Source organism: Oreochromis aureus, linkage group 5, assembly GCF_013358895.1.
Source record: "Oreochromis aureus strain Israel breed Guangdong linkage group 5, ZZ_aureus, whole genome shotgun sequence".
NCBI lineage: Eukaryota > Metazoa > Chordata > Actinopteri > Cichliformes > Cichlidae > Oreochromis > Oreochromis aureus.
The window spans coordinates 36,161,003-36,179,623 of NC_052946.1; the positions used below are offsets into that span (position 1 = coordinate 36,161,003).

General features: G+C 41.1%; 1 protein-coding gene across 1 annotated transcript; it reads left to right on the forward strand.

Moving 5' to 3' along the window:
• The first annotated feature begins 763 nt into the window (after positions 1–763).
• Positions 764–15,567, forward strand: LOC116320766 (serine hydroxymethyltransferase, mitochondrial-like). The gene is made up of 12 exons (XM_039612280.1): positions 764–1,213; positions 5,083–5,274; positions 7,605–7,684; positions 7,982–8,182; positions 8,373–8,454; positions 8,746–8,868; positions 9,259–9,398; positions 9,499–9,661; positions 9,843–9,942; positions 10,448–10,603; positions 13,891–13,998; positions 14,258–15,567. Exons 1-12 carry the CDS (start codon positions 1,181–1,183, stop codon positions 14,383–14,385), a joined length of 1,506 nt encoding a protein of 501 aa, XP_039468214.1. The 5' UTR covers positions 764–1,180; the 3' UTR covers positions 14,386–15,567.
• The last annotated feature ends 3,054 nt before the right edge of the window (positions 15,568–18,621 follow it).

Below are 18,621 nucleotides of genomic sequence, written 5' to 3' on the forward strand. Positions count from 1 at the left end.
GATGTTGCAGGCAGCAGAATGTTCTCCACGGTGTCTCCAGACTCTGTCACATCTGCCACATCTGTCACATGTGCTCAGTGTGAACCTGCTTTCATCCGTGAAGAGCACAGGGCGCAGTGGCGAAGTTGCTAATCTTGGTGTTCTCTGGCAAATGCCAAACGTCCTGCACGGTGCTGGGCTGTAAGCACAACCCCCACCTGTGGACGTCGGGCCCTCATGCCACCCTCATGGACTCTGTTTCTGACCGTTTGAACAGACACATGCACATTTATGGCCTGCTGGAGGTCATTTTGCAGAGCTCTGGCAGCGCTCCTCCTGTTCCTCCTTGCACAAAGGCGGAGGTAGCGGTCCTGCTGCTTGGTTGTTGTCCTCCTACGGCCTCCTCCACGTCTCCTATTGCACTGGCCTGTCTCCTGGTATGCTCTCCATGCTCTGGACACTACGCTGACAGACACAGCAAACCTTTTTGCCACAGCTCACATTGATGTGTCATCCTGGATGAGCTGCACTACCTGAGTCACTTGTGTGGGTTGTAGACTCCATCTCATGCTGCCACTAGAAATGAAATCACCACCTGCATTCAAAAGTCCCCAAAACATCAGTCAGAAAACACAGGCAGAAGTGGTCTGTGGTCACCACCTGCAGAACCACTCCTTTACTGGGACTGTCTTGCTAATTGCCTATAACTTCCACCTGTTGTCTGTTCCATTTGCACAACAGAATGTGAAATTGATTGTCAGTCAGTGTTGCTTCCTAAGTGGAAGTTTTTATTTCACAGAAGTGTGATTGACTTGGAGCTACATTGTGTTAAGTGTTCTCTTTATTGTTTTTGAGCAGTGTTTTATGCCTTTAAGAGATGGACTTGAATGCCACCATTAAAGGAGTCACACATGCTCCGCTCGCTATATTTAGCAGACATAGATATTTTCAAAATGTAGGGCTAAATAAGAGAAACGTAACCTGAAACGGACAGAGTGTGCACGAGCAAAGAAACAGCAGAGTGAGCGCTGCAGGGACATCGCTAGTTTATGTACCGTCCTCAGAGCGATGTGCCTACACTTCCCATCGACCCCTTCGGTAGGACGAGCGTAACCAACCGTCTCTCAAACAGCCTTTTCGACCGTACCAGCGGTGTGTACGCTGCTGTGCTGCTTCTTCGTCTGGTCTTACACCTGGAAACATGCTGCTATTCGCTCTGAGACAGCTCACACGGGTAACTGTGCCGTTAAATATATTTCTACGCTGTTTTGCCCCCGGTGTTGTTTTCGGTTGGGTCACTAAGCTCGTATTTCTGTGTGGTTGGCTGTTTGCTAACGACAGAGTTTACGCTTTACCAGTTCACAGGCTTGGTGGGGTTATGTTTCTTACTGCTGCTCTAGTGTGCAGTTTATATTTAGGGAATGCAACAAATCGCTAGCTGTTTTCTTTCTGTCCTTTATGCATTGCATTTATGGAAACTCGAGGCTTGTTTGCTCGCCACCGGTAAGCTAGCTGCCAGTGGTTAAGTTAGGTGAATGCAGCTGGGTCCACGTGATGATGCAACACCGACTGCTCAGTTTCATCATGTTGTAAAACGGCAACAAACTACAGGAATGAAAAGTGTATGATTTTTAATAAGGGGGCACATGAATGATATTCAGCGAGAGCAGGTGCGGCAGGGATATGTTTTCATGCTTAGAGTTGTTGATGCGTGGTTTACATGTGTGTTTTTGTGTTATCCGCACAGCTTGATAGATGATCAGAAGGGAAGAATGCATGCAGTGGTATTGAACCGTGTATCGTCTGCCTTTGAATTGGAATAAGAGTTTAAATAATACATGCTATAGATATAAATGTAAAAAAACAAATTAGGTTTTGATCATGAAAAAAGTTGCTGAATAATTAATTTTAAAGCCACACTTTGTTTCATTTATTTTTGAGTATTATATTCATACCAACAAGCTTTGAAAATAACCCAGTGTATTCAAAGCTAGTAAAGTATGTTTGGAAAGTCGTAATAAATATAAGTGCATATGAAAAACAATCTCTTAAACCCTGGTGACCTACTTTGACCTACTTTTTTGGCCTACTTGAAGAAGTGGAGGGGCACACTGTAGGTTTGGTAACTCTGTGTGTTAGTGTTACACCACTTTATCCAAAAGGGAAAAAGCTGTAGGTATTTTTAGCTGGTTAATGAGTGGCTTTCATGCTGACAGGGGCTTTAATAAAGTCGAGTGAAGTCGAGCCCTGATCCCGATAACAGTTTGCAGATAATGCAAGCACAGGTTGACGGATGATAATATTCAACACTTGAAGAAGCTGATTTTGGTCCAAATAATGTTCAAAGTGCAAAATGAGCCTCATAGGTCCTGGTGGGAGCACCAAGAAAGCACTAACACCAAATGTTCTACACGGGGATAATTATGTAACACATGTGGGTGTTTTGTCCACCTTGAAAAGTAACAGTCATTGTTTCAGTCACACCAGCAGCTGTTTGACTCTTTGTCCTCATCAGTATTTACTGCTGTCATAAATACTTTACAAAAAATGTTATCACAAGCTTAGTATTTAAAACAGAAAAAGAGGATACAAACTATGAAAGAAACACGCTAAACTATAACATAATCAGGATAAAAAAGATCAGATAAAAAATATACAAATGTAAATTAATAAGGAGACGGGATCCAGATATTTGGTGTAGATTAAAAAAGAAGCTAAATGGTTTAAAATATCATTATAAATTCACCAAACGTTTAGTGATAAGTAACATTTTATAAATGAGTAATTATTTATCAAGAGTCCCAGGTTTTTAATGAACAGGAAAAAAGATTTTTCCAAGCTTAGTACGGATTTCCAGTGAATTACATTGATATGAACAAGTTCGGGATGGCGCAGATACAGACGTGGTGTAAAACGTCCTAATAATGTATTGACAATAACATACAGCTATCTATGTTATCTGTTGTTATTTTATCTGGTTGGGCTGTTTGTTTGTTTTTCTCCCCCATAAAAGATGAGTGATGAGCGCTATAAAAATCAGCAGTAATAAACCTGACTGCAGAATAGTAAACCGTATCCAAGGGCTTAAGAGTGGAGGCAGAGGCATGCTTATAAATCACACCACCATAATCCAGCACAGGGGGAAAATAAGCTTTTCCTGAAAAACATGTAGATGTTGGCTCCTTTTATAAACAAGAAATCAGGTTTTTGTCTTAATTTCTTAAAGATTATCTGTGTAATATTCCAGTGTGAATTTATCATATATTCAAATTAACATCAGGTCATTGAACAGTGAGGACAGTGTACTAGACTTCCACATTGCCAAAGTTGATTGGGTATTGCTGAAAAACTGAATCACATACTGGACGCATAACAAAGCTGACTCAACATTTTTCTGAACTTTCATGTAGTTTCTCAGAAAGTTTGAGTCTAAATCTCATGTTTTCAGAGCTGCTTTTAAAAGTCGCTGCTGTTGGTGTTTTTGACGTTTTTCATGAAACTGATTGGTTCACATGCACTCACGCTGTTCTTGTTGTATATAATTATTTTGGTGTGCATCTTGATTAAAGTTTTAATGGGCTCACAGGACAGGGTTTGTCTTGTGGTCAGGGCATGTGATTTCAAATTGAAAAATATTTCTGTGTGTATACTTTTTTTGTTACACTTGACTTTTTCAGAGCATAGCGTTGAGATTTGTCCACGACAATGTCTTTCTGTCAGGGAAATTTATTTTGTGATTTAAGCATTTTAAAGTTTTTCCGAGGATTTTTAATCCTAAAATTAGTCTGCTCTTTGCTTCCTAAAATATAACAGAATATTGGAGTAAAGGAAGGTCTTGGAAGGTTCTAAGTATCTCTCCATTTATGATTCTGAATGAGAGTGGCCTTCTGATGTGAAGTGTGACGCTTATTTTGAGCAACAAAAAATAATAAAATATAATTTTATTTTAATATTTCAAGATCACAACAACATTCCAATTTCAAACTACAATTTTAAAAAAGAACTAACACTAATAAAATATGGGGGTTGCTGACCCCTGGTCTAGCCAGTACCAGTACCTTGAGCTGAGGAATCTAAAACTCAACACAAATGACTGAGAGTTACATAAAGCTCCCCACTCTTCTGATTAACACATTTACACAACTAGATGGCTCTATGTAAGAAAATATATTCAACAAATCCCTTTGTATCCTGAAACAAACAAAAGGAAACATTCCTATGGTAAAAGAAACCCCTCTTCTTGGTTTAACCTGATGATGTCAGACATGACATCATATGTACTTTAAAAATCAGGAAATGCTGGATGGGTCTTTCCCCACACCTGACATACTGAAAACAAAAATACAACGCAAGTATGCACAAATGACTTAATGCTGCAACATCTCACATGATCAAGCATGGTCAGTTCAGATTAGATAAGGAGGAAGTGCTGAATCTGTTCTCTATATGCCTCCTTCTGGTACACTGAGGCTGTAAAAGTCAGTCCCAGTTTGTAGAAGTGCTGATAGAGGCATAATTGAACAACCATGCTGATTGTTGATATCACGAAAACACACCAGCTTCTAATTATACCAGGCTGCATTAGATTGAAATGATCAAATAAAGACTTTAGAGAATTGATGTTCTTTGTAATAGGACAGCTAGCAGCAACGTGGTGACCAAAAACTGACAAATGTCCATGAAAATTCAGCAACTTTATGAGATGACAGGGACTTTAACTGCACCATGATCTGTGGTTACCAAGTCAAATTAATTTGATTCTTCAGTTCAGTTTGTCAACTTTGAGGTGATAAGCTTTCAGCAGACTACAAAGAGAATGACATGATTAGGTGGGAAATATACAGTATTTTTTACCTGGAAATCCAATACAACCATCTGTTAGCTGCAGGATGATGGACACACACACACAAACACACACAAGCACACTCTCACACTCTGGCAACTCATGTTAGTCCTAATGACCCAGTTTGGTGCAATGACACAGTTTTAGAAAACATTTCTACTCTAACTGTGATATCTGTGTAAAGCTGACAAACTCTAAATCAAACCTTTTCCTTTCTTTATCATCTTTCCTCATATTCCCAACTCGTCTTCCACCCACAGCCGCTGTGCCAGCGAGTCCCTGCTTGTCTCAGTGCACGCGCCCACCAGTCTCACGCTGCCACCCGTGCAACGGATGAAGATCGTCCTTGGACGGGTCAGGACAGCCTGGCTCAGGATGACCCCGAGATGTGGAATCTGCTGCAGAAAGAGAAGGACAGGCAGTGCCGTGGTTTGGAGCTCATTGCATCTGAGGTACTAGATCTTAGAAATGTAAATTTAAGTGCCTTTGTATAAGCCAGTTTTTTAATTTTATTTTGCCTTTTGTGTATATTTAGTTAACAAATTATAGTGGGGCTGGAATAGGCTGCACAACAAGTGGATTAACATGAATATAAACATATACTGGAAGTCAGAATAAGTCGGCACACACCTTTTAAGTTAATGCAGAAATGGTTTTGTTAGGAATAAATTCATATCCAGCTTGCTGTTAATTCATTATTCACTCACTGAGGAACTGCCCACAGTAGGCTGGAAGTCATTCAAACTCGACTTCTTTAATAGTAAAAACACTTATAAGAAACTCTGCTTGTTGTAAGCGAGACTACCTCAGTTTTAAATAAATAAATAAATAAATTTTTATTTATATAGCACCTTTCAAGACAGAATCACAAAGTGCTGCACATAAGATTACAAGTTATAAAAAGATTTAAAAAAAGACAAAATAAAACAGGCAAAAAATTAACCAAAACAGTTTTTAAAAGGTGAGTTTTGAGTTGTTTTTTAAAAACAGCTACGCAGTTCTTAATAATAATAATAATGGATTGGATTTATATAGCGCTTTTCAAGGCACCCAAAGCGCTTTACAATGCCATTATTCATTCACGCTCACATTCACACACTGGTGGAGGCAAGCTACAGTTGTAGCCACAGCTGCCCTGGGGCAGACTGACAGAGGCGAGGCTGCCATATTGCGCCATCGGCCCCTCTGGCCAACACCAGTAGGCGGTAGGGTAAAGTGTCTTGCCCAAGGACAACAACGACCAGGACAGAAAGGCCGGATTGAACGGCGACCTTCCGGTTACAGGTGCGCTTCCCAACCCCTGAACCACGGTCCCCCAACCCCTGAACCACGGTCCCCCCAACCCCTGAACCACGGTCCCCCCAACCCCTGAACCACGGTCCCCCCAACCCCTGAACCACGGTCGCCCCAATGTTTGGGGGAGAGAGTTCCACAGTCTAGGGGCCACAGTGGCAAAAGCTCTATCACCCTTAGTTCTCCTCTTAGTATTTTTTATAGCAAGTAAGCCCTGATCAGATGACCTCAGGGACCTGCTGGGGACATAGGGCTGTAGCAGATCAAAGATGTAGGCTGGTGCCAGCCTGTGCACAGCAATCAGAAAGATTTGGGCAGCTCTTTGTTTTCATTCCAAGGCTGGATGGTGTGAAATGAAAAATTTTACTATTCAGAAGAGCAGATGTGGTTTTATCTTCTGCTGTTCCTTCTCTCTCCTCCTGTTTCTTCTTCGCCACAGTAGTTGTTCAGTGGAGTATGTCAGCCCCCTCTCAACACAAAGCCTGACCACTCTAGTGTGAGATAAAGCTGATATCTTCATTCTGCCTCCTCCCCAGCTCACTCTGCAAGTCACATCACAGTACAGCTCAGACAGACATTCCTTCAATGAGAAGACGTACAGTTTTGCACGTGTTTGAATCATTTGTGCTACCATTGCCAAGGGAGGTGCTGTCCATATTATCCACCGACAGCAGTTTTATCGAGTTTCTGTGCAGAGTAGATTACTTTATCAGCATTTTCATTTAAATTGGAGCTCACATTGTGCCTGCATTAGCCACACATAAAAGATTTACTGAAGACAACAAGGTCTGTCATATTTAGGGCTGTTTTGGACCTCTGAATTTGGTAAAGCTTTCACTATTTCAGTTAGGCCTGGAAAAGATGGAATCCAGTTAAGTCTGAGCGCAGCAACCTGTCTTCTGTTTGGTGCTGTTTGTTTTGGCTGTACAGTGGGGCACAAGGAGACCCTGGCAGCTCAGACACAGTGTTAACTTGTCAGGTTAGTACATGTTGGAGGAGATGTATGAAAGTCTGAATGAGAATGTCAGGACTGGATGAGCATGTTTGCAGGTAAATCTGGGTCTCATAATTTTAATAACACACATTGACCTATGAACAGAAACTCACAAGAAAAACAAACCAAAATAATCTGAGGTATACTTCCATGGGAGGTGAAGAAAAAATGGATCATTTGATTAAAAAAAAGCTCATATTAATATAATAATATCCACCCATCCATTTTCTTCCTCTTATTCAGTTCAGACTTGTGGAGATGCTGGAGCAGATCTGAGCTACCATAGGATGAGAGAGACAGGGTACACAGAGCTCTGCCAGTCTGTCGTAGGGCTAACACAGAGAGATAGAGATACGCTGAGTTACGCTGATTGCTTTTAATCAGAGAAGGATTTCTCACCACCACTTTGCAGACTTTAATTTGCCATCCTTGTCCGTCTCTCCACTCCTGCCATTAATCTGAGTGTGTGTTCGCTTGTGTGTGTTTTCATTGCAGAATTTCTGCAGCCGCGCCGCTCTGGAAGCTCTCGGCTCCTGTCTTAACAACAAATACTCTGAAGGCTACCCAGGCAAAAGGTAGGTTTTTATTCAGCTACACCCCTGTTTATTAACATGGTTGATATTTTTTTCAGTTAATCAATTTTCTGTTATTTCCTTCAGATAAGTAATGACTGACTTAAATCTATCAGATTTGAATTATACTTTTTTCTGTGTTTGCTGGGAATGCACATAAACAACAGTTCGCCACGTTGGCCTAAAAGGAACTATTGTGCGTTGTGGCCAAACAATTAATCACTGCTGGTTTAAATTCTACCAAAAAACCGAAATTAGCAGATTATTCACAGTAGTTCATGTTTCCATCTCCACCCTCAGGTATTATGGTGGAGCAGAAGTGGTTGACCAAATTGAGCTGCTCTGTCAGAAGCGAGCTCTGGAGGCCTTTGACCTGGATCCAGCTCAGTGGGGTGTTAACGTCCAACCGTACTCTGGCTCTCCTGCCAACTTTGCCACTTACACCGCTGTACTCAATCCCCACGATCGTATCATGGGCCTGGACCTGCCTGATGGTGGACAGTTAGTATTCACTGTTGCTTTATTTTTGCTGTATTTTTTTCCCTTTTTAGTTTCCTGAAAAAAAAAAAAAAGAAAAAAAAAATATATATATATATGTATGATTTTCTGTCTTTGAGCTTCCATGTTTTATTCTGTATGTATATATTGGGGGTTTTTTTTAAAATTTGTTTGTTTGGTTTTATTACTCCAGTCTGACTCACGGCTACATGTCTGATGTGAAAAGAATCTCTGCAACCTCCATCTACTTTGAGTCAATGCCTTACAAGCTAAATGTAAGTACAAAAGCCTTCTACTAATATCTACTGACAGCTGTTTATACCAGTGTAGAACGATCAGCTCTTTTTTTGGTAGAGTATGAACACTGGGATATACTGATGTATTTTTGATGTCTTACCAATGTCAGTGTGAGAAGTCTTCCAAAAGCCGTTAAGGCAGTCAAGTTTTCAGTATGTTAGAGTAAGATGTTTATAACAGGTTTAGTGCTGTCCTTGCAAACTGTATTTTCTGAAAAGTAATCATTGACGGGCCAAGGCCATTTCCTCTATCTGCCTTCCTTACTGCAGATTGCAACAGGACTTATAGACTACGACCAGATGGAGATGACGGCCAAGCTGTTCCGACCCAAGCTCATCATCGCTGGCACCAGTGCCTATGCCCGGCTCATTGACTATGCCCGCATCAAGAAGGTGCACGGAGAACTTTCTGCATTCACAGCTCAGCTCATGTTCAGCTTGTCTTTTTCTGTTCTGTTGTGTGCTTCAGTGTTCTTGTTCTTGTTATCCTGTATCAAAAGGATGGATCAGCTTTGTGTTTGTATCTAAAACTCAATCAGCTTTTTTCTGGACTTGGTCCTCTGTCACCTTAAAATAGAGGACAAGTGTATAAGAAGGGCCAAAAACCTAAAAACTACTCTGACTTAATGCAGATGGAAAAGAGAATGTATTTCCAACTCACCTTTTAGGGCTAATTAAAAGCTTTTGTAAACCACAGGAAAAAAGGAACTTTCCTGCCACATGTGTATACATGTTGGTCTTAATTTTATAACTGCTCCCTCATCCTGCCTCTTTTTCTTCCAGCTGTGCACCAACATCAATGCCTACCTGCTTGCTGACATGGCTCATATTAGTGGCCTGGTGGCAGCCAAAGCCATCCCCTCGCCCTTTGAACATGCTGACCTGGTCACCTCCACCACGCACAAGTCCCTCCGTGGAGCAAGGTAAGGTCAAACTGTAAGAGACACGGGTGGGAACAAAAATGAAATTACTGAGTAAAAATAGTAAAAGTGCTTCATTAGTAAAAGATTCTGTTCTGTCCAGGGCTGGTCTCATCTTCTATCGGAAGGGTGTTCGCTCAGTTGACAAAAAGGGAAAGGAAATCATGTACGACCTCGAGGACAGGGTCAACTTTTCAGTCTTCCCCTCACTGCAGGGTGGACCTCATAACCATGCCATTGGTGGTGTAGCAGTGGCGCTCAGACAGGTCTGCACAACACACAAATACCAAACTGCAAACTTGGATCTGTTGGTGTTTTGTTTTCAAGACTTAAAGCTGAGAAGCTTAAGAACATGTTGCATAGACTTCAGTCAGTAAAGGGAAGAGGGTATTACAGAGCAAAATGTAAAGGTTAACTTACTGTATGCTTTTGGTTCTGTGTGTCCAGGCACAGTCTCCCCTGTTTAAGGAGTATATTGACCAGGTGCTAAAGAATGCCAAGGCTATGGCTGCAGCTCTTCTCAGCAAAGGCTACACCCTGGTATCAGGTAATCTAGTGTGCACTTCTTTACTCGGCACAGAGCATTTAACACTGAAAATTCACAAAAAATGTCCTGTAACAAAATGCAAATTACACAGCAAGAAAGAAAAGCACAAATTCATTTAAATTCATGATGTGCAAATAGGCTAATGTCGCTGTGCCTGCCTTGTCATTCAAGAAAATAGAATCAGATAAAAGTGGTCACTTTTCTTGTACTGAATCCAATACGCTGTCCTCAGCTCTTTTTTTTGTTTTTGTTTTTTTTGTTTTGTTTTGTTGTTTTTGTTGTTTTGTTTTGTTTTATGTATAGCCTTGATGATACTCTAAAAAATACAGACTTGTTCTGTGCTCACTCTGCAGTGTGTACATACACCTTTCTTTAATCCCTTAGTAAATATTTTTAGCCAAATAACTGGAAAGAGTGGAAGACTGTACCAGTAAAACACATTCCTAGCTTACTTTTAAAAATAACATATTTTCTCCCTATTTATTGAAAACTCTGGATGTTCCAGGTGGGACCGACAACCACCTGGTCCTCGTGGACCTGCGACCTAAGGGTATTGATGGTGCGCGGGCTGAGAGGGTGCTTGAGCTTGCGTCAATCACCGCCAATAAGAATACCTGCCCCGGAGACAAGAGCGCCCTGACGCCTGGTGGCCTCAGACTTGGTGAGAAGCAGCTTCACATCACACTGTGTTTGCTGGACACAAGGGATGGGTATTGATAAGATTTTCACGATTCCGATTCCATTTTCAATTCTGTTTAATGATTCGATTCTCTTATCAATTCGTTTTAAAAAAGGAGAACACTAAGGTCGATCAGCTTAGAACTTTGTTTTATATCTTCTCTTTGAACAAGATAGAAATTTAGGAGTAACATGGCCTTACAAACCCAACAGTGAGATCTTAAGAGGTCCACAGCCTACGGCTCTTCAATGGGGTGTCACAGGGTCCCCAGGAATAAAAATTGTAAATGTAAAACAATAAAATAAATATTCTTTTGTAGCAATAACAAAGTATAACATAAATTATTCTGTTAGCAATTACACAAGAATATCCAGTAATGTCCCTGCCTACAATTAAACACATTCACTTACCGAAAATCGGGGCAAATGGGTGCAAGCCTTTGACCACAAACTTAGTCACTGCTCGGTGACATTCGACTATCCTGGGGCCCGTTCTTCGTACCTCGCTTACTACATCCAAGATCAGATGACACATCCAAGATCAAATCATCGCGCTAACTTTGAGCTCGCTAATCCGGTTCTCCGAACACACCTGTTGTTGACGATTAGTATAGCTGGATGAAGTAATCTGAGATCACTGGGTGGCTTAAAAGGGGCTGCGCATCGATAGTAGAAACATTGATCGGCAACCCTGTGATTGGTCGGCGAAGATGTCGAAGGAGTGCGCACAGTATTTCACGGCAGCAGACCAAGAACTCTTGATTGAGGGATATCAGGAGTTTCAGAGTTTAATTAAAACGCAGGGGAACACTGCAAAGGCTGCAAAAGCAAGGAGAGAGGGCTGGCAGAAAGTTGCTGACAAATTAAACTCGTAAGTGATCCATGATAATACATCATATCATGTGATATTATACCACATTATATTATATTACATCATATCCTCTTTCACATTAGAGCCACAACAGGACCCACTAGAACATGGGAACAAGTAAAAGTGAAATATAAGAATATTCTACAGAATGGTAATATTTATCACTTATATTGCTTTTAGTCTATGACAAGAGACCCTGGAATAATCTGTTTGTTTATAACAGCAACCAAGAAAAGGGCAGAGCAAATAAAGACAGGTGGTGGTCCTGCACCCCTCGTCACACCCCTTTTGTACTGTGACATTTATTGACATTGTGGGTTTTTTTGTGTGTAGTTTGAATAACACTCCATCACTTTTACCTGTTCCCATGCAAGGGGTGACTGAAGCATGCACAGTAAGTCGGGAGTAAGTATATACAGTACAGTATATATATATATAGAGAGAGAGAGAGAGAGAGAGAGAGAGAGAGAGAGGAAGTAAGTAAATAATACCCTCACGGGAGAATCGATATCTCTCTATGAGCACACCGTCGCGCTGAGCTAAAGGATCCTGTCTATCCCGCAATATACGCTAAATTCTGTAAACTCTCCTTATCAATCTTGCACCTTCCTTGCTCTCGGCGTACAAACGGACAGGACATGGCTGCGACAGACTTCCCAAATCCACCTTCGCTTTTATAGCCGTGGTCTCTCATCTTGATTGCACGTAGTAATTTACTATTACTACTCTAAAATATGAATTACATCTGACATGATCTACTACATGTAATAGAATGATTAATAGTACATTTCCCTTTTTTCGAAATGACCTGTATGTATCTGTATGAAATCAATAAAAGAATCAAATGCTGCATTATCTTTAGTTACATTGATAATATTTATTTATGGTAAAACAGTGGCGACATATCGCTCTTGCTTTCATATAACTGCAGCGGACATACCTGAGTGGCGCGATCTAATCCTGTTTACATAAAGTAAACCTGCTCCCGAGCAGGTTTACGCCACGGATCTGTTGCTATGACAGCAAGTCCCGGATGAGCTTCGGAGAACCGAACGATCCAAGATCACGCGAAATCGTCAACATTCAAATCCGGCTAACTTACTTAGCGAGGTACGAAGAACGGGCCCCTGGCCTGAAAGGAGATGCTACCGGTAGACTGCAGCGATCTGAGCCAGCCAGGCTCTGTCTGTCTCATCATGGTCACATAAATGCAGCGCACAGTAATGGCAGGTTTTGTAATAAGGCAGATCGCGCTAACATAATATGCACTGTTAGCTGATTATTTACCTGCCGCGATTAACGGAGAGGGCGTGCAAACGTTACCGCTGCTGCTGGGTTGAGATTCACGAGTCCGGAGCGGAATTAAAAACACGACATTCATTTAAGGTTATCGTGTGTTTTGTGAGCAAATACTTTTGCATATTCGTAGTGTTTCCTCCCTTAAATGAAATATCTACTTTGCAAGTATTGCAAGTTGCCCTGTTGTCATCTGTTCTTGTAAAGTATAACCAAACTTTTGAGCGTTTGAGCCGCGTTTCCTGCCAGGTAAATGACGCTCCGCAACGTGGTGACGTCATTTGGGGCGACTGGAATTGATAAGGTAATCATTTGCAAAAATGGCAAACAATTCCAAGGAATTGAAACAGTGGGAACCGGTTCTCAACAAGAACCAGGTTTCGATACCCATCCCTACTGGACACACACCAGGAGGTGGTCATACTTATTAAGGATTAGAAACCACGTGCTTCATTTGAAATCTTAAATCTTAATTTAAATCTCCCCCATCTCAAGTCAAGTGGCTTTATTGTCATTCCAACCATGTGCAGTGGTACAGTACACAGTGAAACGAGACAACGTTCCTCCAAGGCCATGGTGCTACATATGACATATAACAGACAGTCAACACAGGACTACATGTGCAAAAATTGCATACAAAACAAAGAGAGTGCAACACCAGGCAGAACAGAACGATACAGACACAACAGTGCAATGAAATTTCTTGATCTGATGTGGTGATCGCTTGTTCAGCAGTGTAATAATGTAGTTTTGTTTAAGTTGTTTGGGGTTTCTTGTCACATTTAATTTGTGTCCAACACAATCCCTCATTTTTAGCTTTATCTTAAGGCAGTATCTTTTACCTGTAATCCAAAGCCCTGCACTTATCATCTTCTCTTTTGTCCTGCACCACAGTAGCCTTGAGTATCTGTGTAGCCTGTGTCTGTCAAGCCTGTATAGGTTATTTACTGACCTTTTAAGAAGCTCCCAGTCTATGCTTTTTTTTTTTTTAAGACTATATAGCCAAATTAGGGAAAAAAAGCAAGAACAGGAATTAAAAGACCTAAACTGGAAAAGAACAATGGGAAGTGTATTTCAAGCTGAGTGATGTGTTCTTCTGTCAGGTGCTCCAGCCCTGACCTCGAGACAGTTCAAAGAAGCCGACTTTGTGCAAGTTGTGGAGTTCATGGATGAGGGTTTCAAGATTGCCTTGGATGTCAAGAAAAAGACAGGTGAGCCTGCTGTGAGGAGGGAGGCAGATTAATCTGTAGCTCAGTGGATGCCTAAACCATGTTTAAATTCTTTTTTCCAAAGCACAGTTTGAAACTGTTCATTATTAACTGTAATAGCATTAATGAATTTATAAAGTAAAATATAGTGTACGGTCTTTAAAATTGCTGCATGAGAGAAGATAAAATGCCCAGTGGTAGTGAAACAGAGGAAGCTAAGAATAAACATCTGAGCATTTCTCTTTTCTGTTGTTGTTTGCAGGAAAGCTCCAGGACTTCAAGAACTTCCTTCTTCAGGACCCAGAAACGGTGGCTCGCATCGCAGATCTGCGCCACCGTGTTGAAGCCTTTGCCAGGCCCTTTCCCATGCCAGGGTTCCCCGACCATTAGCCCATCCACTGTGGACCCACGGGTCTATCACAGCCAGATGGCAGAGAGCCGGCTGGGCAGAAGTGTGGATGGAGTGAAATGTGGCCCGCCCCTGTGAACTGAAATGGCTTGAGTTCACTTTTCCAGTCATAAATGGGAAATAATTTTTATACTACTTTGCAGTCACAAGTCAGTCATGTGTTTGGGTAAAAACACAGCTTCCATGTTGAGTTAAATAAACAATCAAATGTGACAGATTTTCTAGAGCAGAACAACATATTTTCTATTGTGTGTGTGAAGATTTTCTTCACATGATTTCTCAACAAAAGTGTGTGGAAGAAAAAATTAGCAACAGTCAGTGTCACAGTCTGTGACTTGGTAAGTGCATGATTAGTTATTGTAATAAGATGCACGAAGTCTTACTTCATTTGAGAGTCTTAACTAACGTCACTAATGTCATTTAAATGTGAATGGGTGTGCTGGACTTTTTTGTGGAAAAGAGAGGATCGGAAATTACACCAAGATCTTAATATATTTTAATATACTATATCTTAAATATGCAACACTACAAACTGCTTTTATAATAAGTTTGAGATGCATGTTGTCGTCTTTTGGCACTGCTTTTCTTCCAGCATATCATAGACGCAGGTTAAAATTTCTCTATATTTTATTATGTCAGAATAAAAAAGTAACCAAATGGAATCGTAAATAGCATTCCTTATTAAGTCATACCTTTGGTGTGTTTACAAAGAGAAATCTTTTCTACGTGTTATTTAAAAAGTATTAATTGTCATGTCATTTCAATCCATTTTTCTTTATTTTATTACAAGAAGGATTTTGTACTGCTATGTGGTTTTGTTTTGTTTTTTTCACTGTGGCATTGTGATGTAAAGTGAAAAATGGAAAATCAAGCTGCTTCAGACTACTTTGTTGCACATTTGGTTTAAAGACTGTTCTCAGTACAGTGAGAAGAAACCAGGTGTCTCGTTGAACAATTAAGAACTGGGTGTTAGAAATTACATGGTACTTTTTCTTTGAACAAATGCAAATAAATGATCCACATCACAATTCAGCCAAAATACATTTTACTACAGTGTTCCTAAGTCTCTGATCTTTGCTGTACACAAAGGTTTGAACCAACCTTTTACACGTTTTACTAATTTTACTAGTGTCATTCTAATAAAGTCCAGTAATGAAAACGGGGTCAATGTTGTCATTAATATTTACAGATTTGTTTTTTTTTCTCAGAGCCATAGACGATTAAAATAGAAAAACCTAGAGTGAAAAAACTCTTTCATGTCTTTGTAAATCGGTTGTGCTGAGATCGTACAGAATTTCCTTCCTCGCTGCTTGCAGTGTTTTCATTTATAGCCCTAAAATATCGCTCCCCCTGCAGCCCACCTGTTTTCTCAGTGCAGGAGAATGCACAGCTAGCAGAGAGGAGGGGGCGGAGCCACGTGTGCTTGAAAGGAGCGGTGTCGGCAGAGTCGAGGACAGAAACAAACTCAGTAACGGAAATATTGATACCAACGATATTTGGATGGACCCCCGCACCCCTACTTTTACCCGATGCCTTTAACAGGGGCACCACCAAGATGGGGCCGAGGGGGGCACTGGCCACTCCCCAAAATTTGCTTTCCCCCGGCAAGACTGTTTTATGTTGGTAATGATTCTAACAAACATGAGCACAAGAGAGAGGAAGACACCCTACGATGAGCTGAAACATTAACTTATTTATCCCCGCTTAAAAATGATAATTATGGATTTCAAAACTTTCATATGTACCCATTTTCAGTAATATCAACTTTAATAGGAGGAAATTAACTACACATATAATACTTTTCTCTTTTTTGCATATTTTTTAAAGTAACCCCAATATTTTTAGTGTCCCTCACATGCCCACACCTATGAAAAACTTCTGGAGACACCTCTGTTCCTTAACAATGGCTGTGAGCACACGTCGCTCATTTACCATGGAAGCAAGCAAACTTGTCTTTCTTTTTTAACTTAAAACCAATTTAACTATTTTTGAATTGTTGCTTTCATATGCTGCCATTGAAATCTGTTTCCTTTGCTCACTTCCAGAGGAAAGAGTAGCACTGGACAACCATTTGGAGAGTGCAAGTGTATTGATAGATGTGTGGCTTAGAAAGTAAACAAGTCATGCATGTGAGAAAATGAGTAAAAGAAAAGGCGCGCGGGGGGCTATTTGGGTTCCTTCCTCTGAAGATTTTGGAGTTCAGTAAAAACTAGGAGCACCATAAGATTAACTGCCTAACAACCGTGAAAGAATTTGGCTTTGTCTTAGCTCATCTTTGCTGTGTTGGCTGTCTGAAAGAATTTGGGGGACTTTGTACCAAGTCACTACTTCCCCATTTGAACTTCATCAGGCGAGACCCGGAGAGGACTGCAGCTGTGACCATGACGCACTTCTTTTTTACTCTACCTTTCATCTCAAGACCGGTATCAGAAATCAGCATCAACCAAGAGTAGATTAGTGAGGTTAAGATCAAATTTAGGTGATTTAATTATGTTACTCTTATTATCTGATGCTCTTGCTAAATTGGTTAAATAAAATAAGCATTTAAAAGTTAAATTTTTAACAGTAAAGGTTAAAACAAATTTTTCAGTGGTTCAAATTCCCCCCCCCCCCCGAAACGAATCCCTGCAGTGTATTTCTGAATCTATCCATTCTACCTAGAGGATCATCAGAGGAGTGCTGCACAGTTAACGGGTGTGGCTGATGAATTGCACTTGATCTGCAACACTACTCATGCAGTGTTCCTTCTGTTAGAGCTGGATAAGTCTGCTCACCACCGGCTTAAACCAGTTTCTGCACTGCCTGTTAAAGTAAAACTCAGAAACTCTGACCCTTTAAACGGAGAGCCGGTCCAGACTTCCTGTACATGGATCACCGGTTGATCCACAGCACATGCACATGACATCAGAGCCAGAAGCACTAATCAGTGCAGTGTAAGGATATAGTTATCAGAGCACTGAGAGTAACCCCAGCACACTTGAGCCATCATGCTTCGATATCTGGACGGCCTTGTCTTGGTAGGTTTACAGTTGTGCCATACTCCTTCCATTTCTGAATGATCACTTGAACAGTGCTCCGTGGGATGTTCAAAGCTTGGGAAATCTTTTTGTAGCCTAAGCCTGCTTTAAATTTCTCAATAACTTTATCCCTGACCTGTCTGCTGTGTTCTTTGGACTTCATGGTGTTGTTGCTCCTAATATTCTCTTAGACAACCTCTGAGGCCGTCACAGAGCAGCTGTATTTGTACTGACATTAGATTACACACAGGTGCACTCTATTTAGTCATTAGCACTCATCAGGCAATGTCTATGGGCAACTGACTGCACTCAGACCAAAGGGGGCTGAATAATTACGCACACCCCACTTTGCAGTTATTTATTTGTAAAAAATGTTTGGAATCATGTATGATTTTCGTTCCACTTCTCACGTGTACACCACTTTGTATTGGTCTTTCACCTGGAATTCCATTAAAATTGATTCATGATTGTGGCTGTAATGTGACAAAATGTGGGAAAGTTCAAGGGGGACGAATACTTTTGCAAGCCACTGTAATAGTGCAAGTATCTATACAGATATGTACAAGTTCAATTTGCCATAAAAAGGAGCAGGTGTGCAATATGAGGTGCAATGTGATCAGTGGTAGTGCACATTGAGTAACAGGTAGGACTCGAGGTAGGAATGTTGGTTGCTATTATAATAAATACGGTTTATAAATACAGTGGAAATGTCCATAAATGTTAACAGCACAGTTAACCTTCAATCAGGGTGGAGGTAGGGCATGTTTGATAGCTTGTGGGTAGAAACTTTTATTGAGTCCGTTTGTCTTTGACCTGATCGACCTGTACCGTTTACCACAAGTGAGTGTCCAGGGTGTGAGGGGTCCTTGATGATGAGACTGCTCTACCGCTCTCACCACCCGCTGCAGTTTTCTCTTGTCCTCCACAGTACAGCAGTTAAACCAGAGTGAACAGCAGTAGGTCAGAAGGCTCTCAATGGTGGAGCGGTAGAAGTTGATTAGCAGTTTTTGTGGTAATTGGGCCTGACAACTTCCCAAGAACATACAGCCTTTGTTGTGGTTTTCCTACCTGGTGGAAAATGTTTGTGGACCAGGTAAGGTCGGCCGAGATTTGACCCCGAGGAACTTAAAGCTTTCTACCCTTTCTACCTCCTCTCCATCAATCTAGAGGGTGGAGTGGTCAGATCGCTTTGTCCTCCTG

What these genes read in the sequence shown, in the direction of transcription:
- LOC116320766 (XM_039612280.1), top strand. Translation starts at nt 1,181, where the DNA reads ATGCTGCTATTCGCTCTGAGACAGCTCACACGG. An exon ending in CTCTGAGACAGCTCACACGG is followed by an intron (nt 1,214 to 5,082) that starts GTAACTGTGCCG and finishes TTCCACCCACAG; the next exon opens with CCGCTGTGCCAGCGAGTCCC. An exon ending in GAAGGCTACCCAGGCAAAAG is followed by an intron (nt 7,685 to 7,981) that starts GTAGGTTTTTAT and finishes CTCCACCCTCAG; the next exon opens with GTATTATGGTGGAGCAGAAG.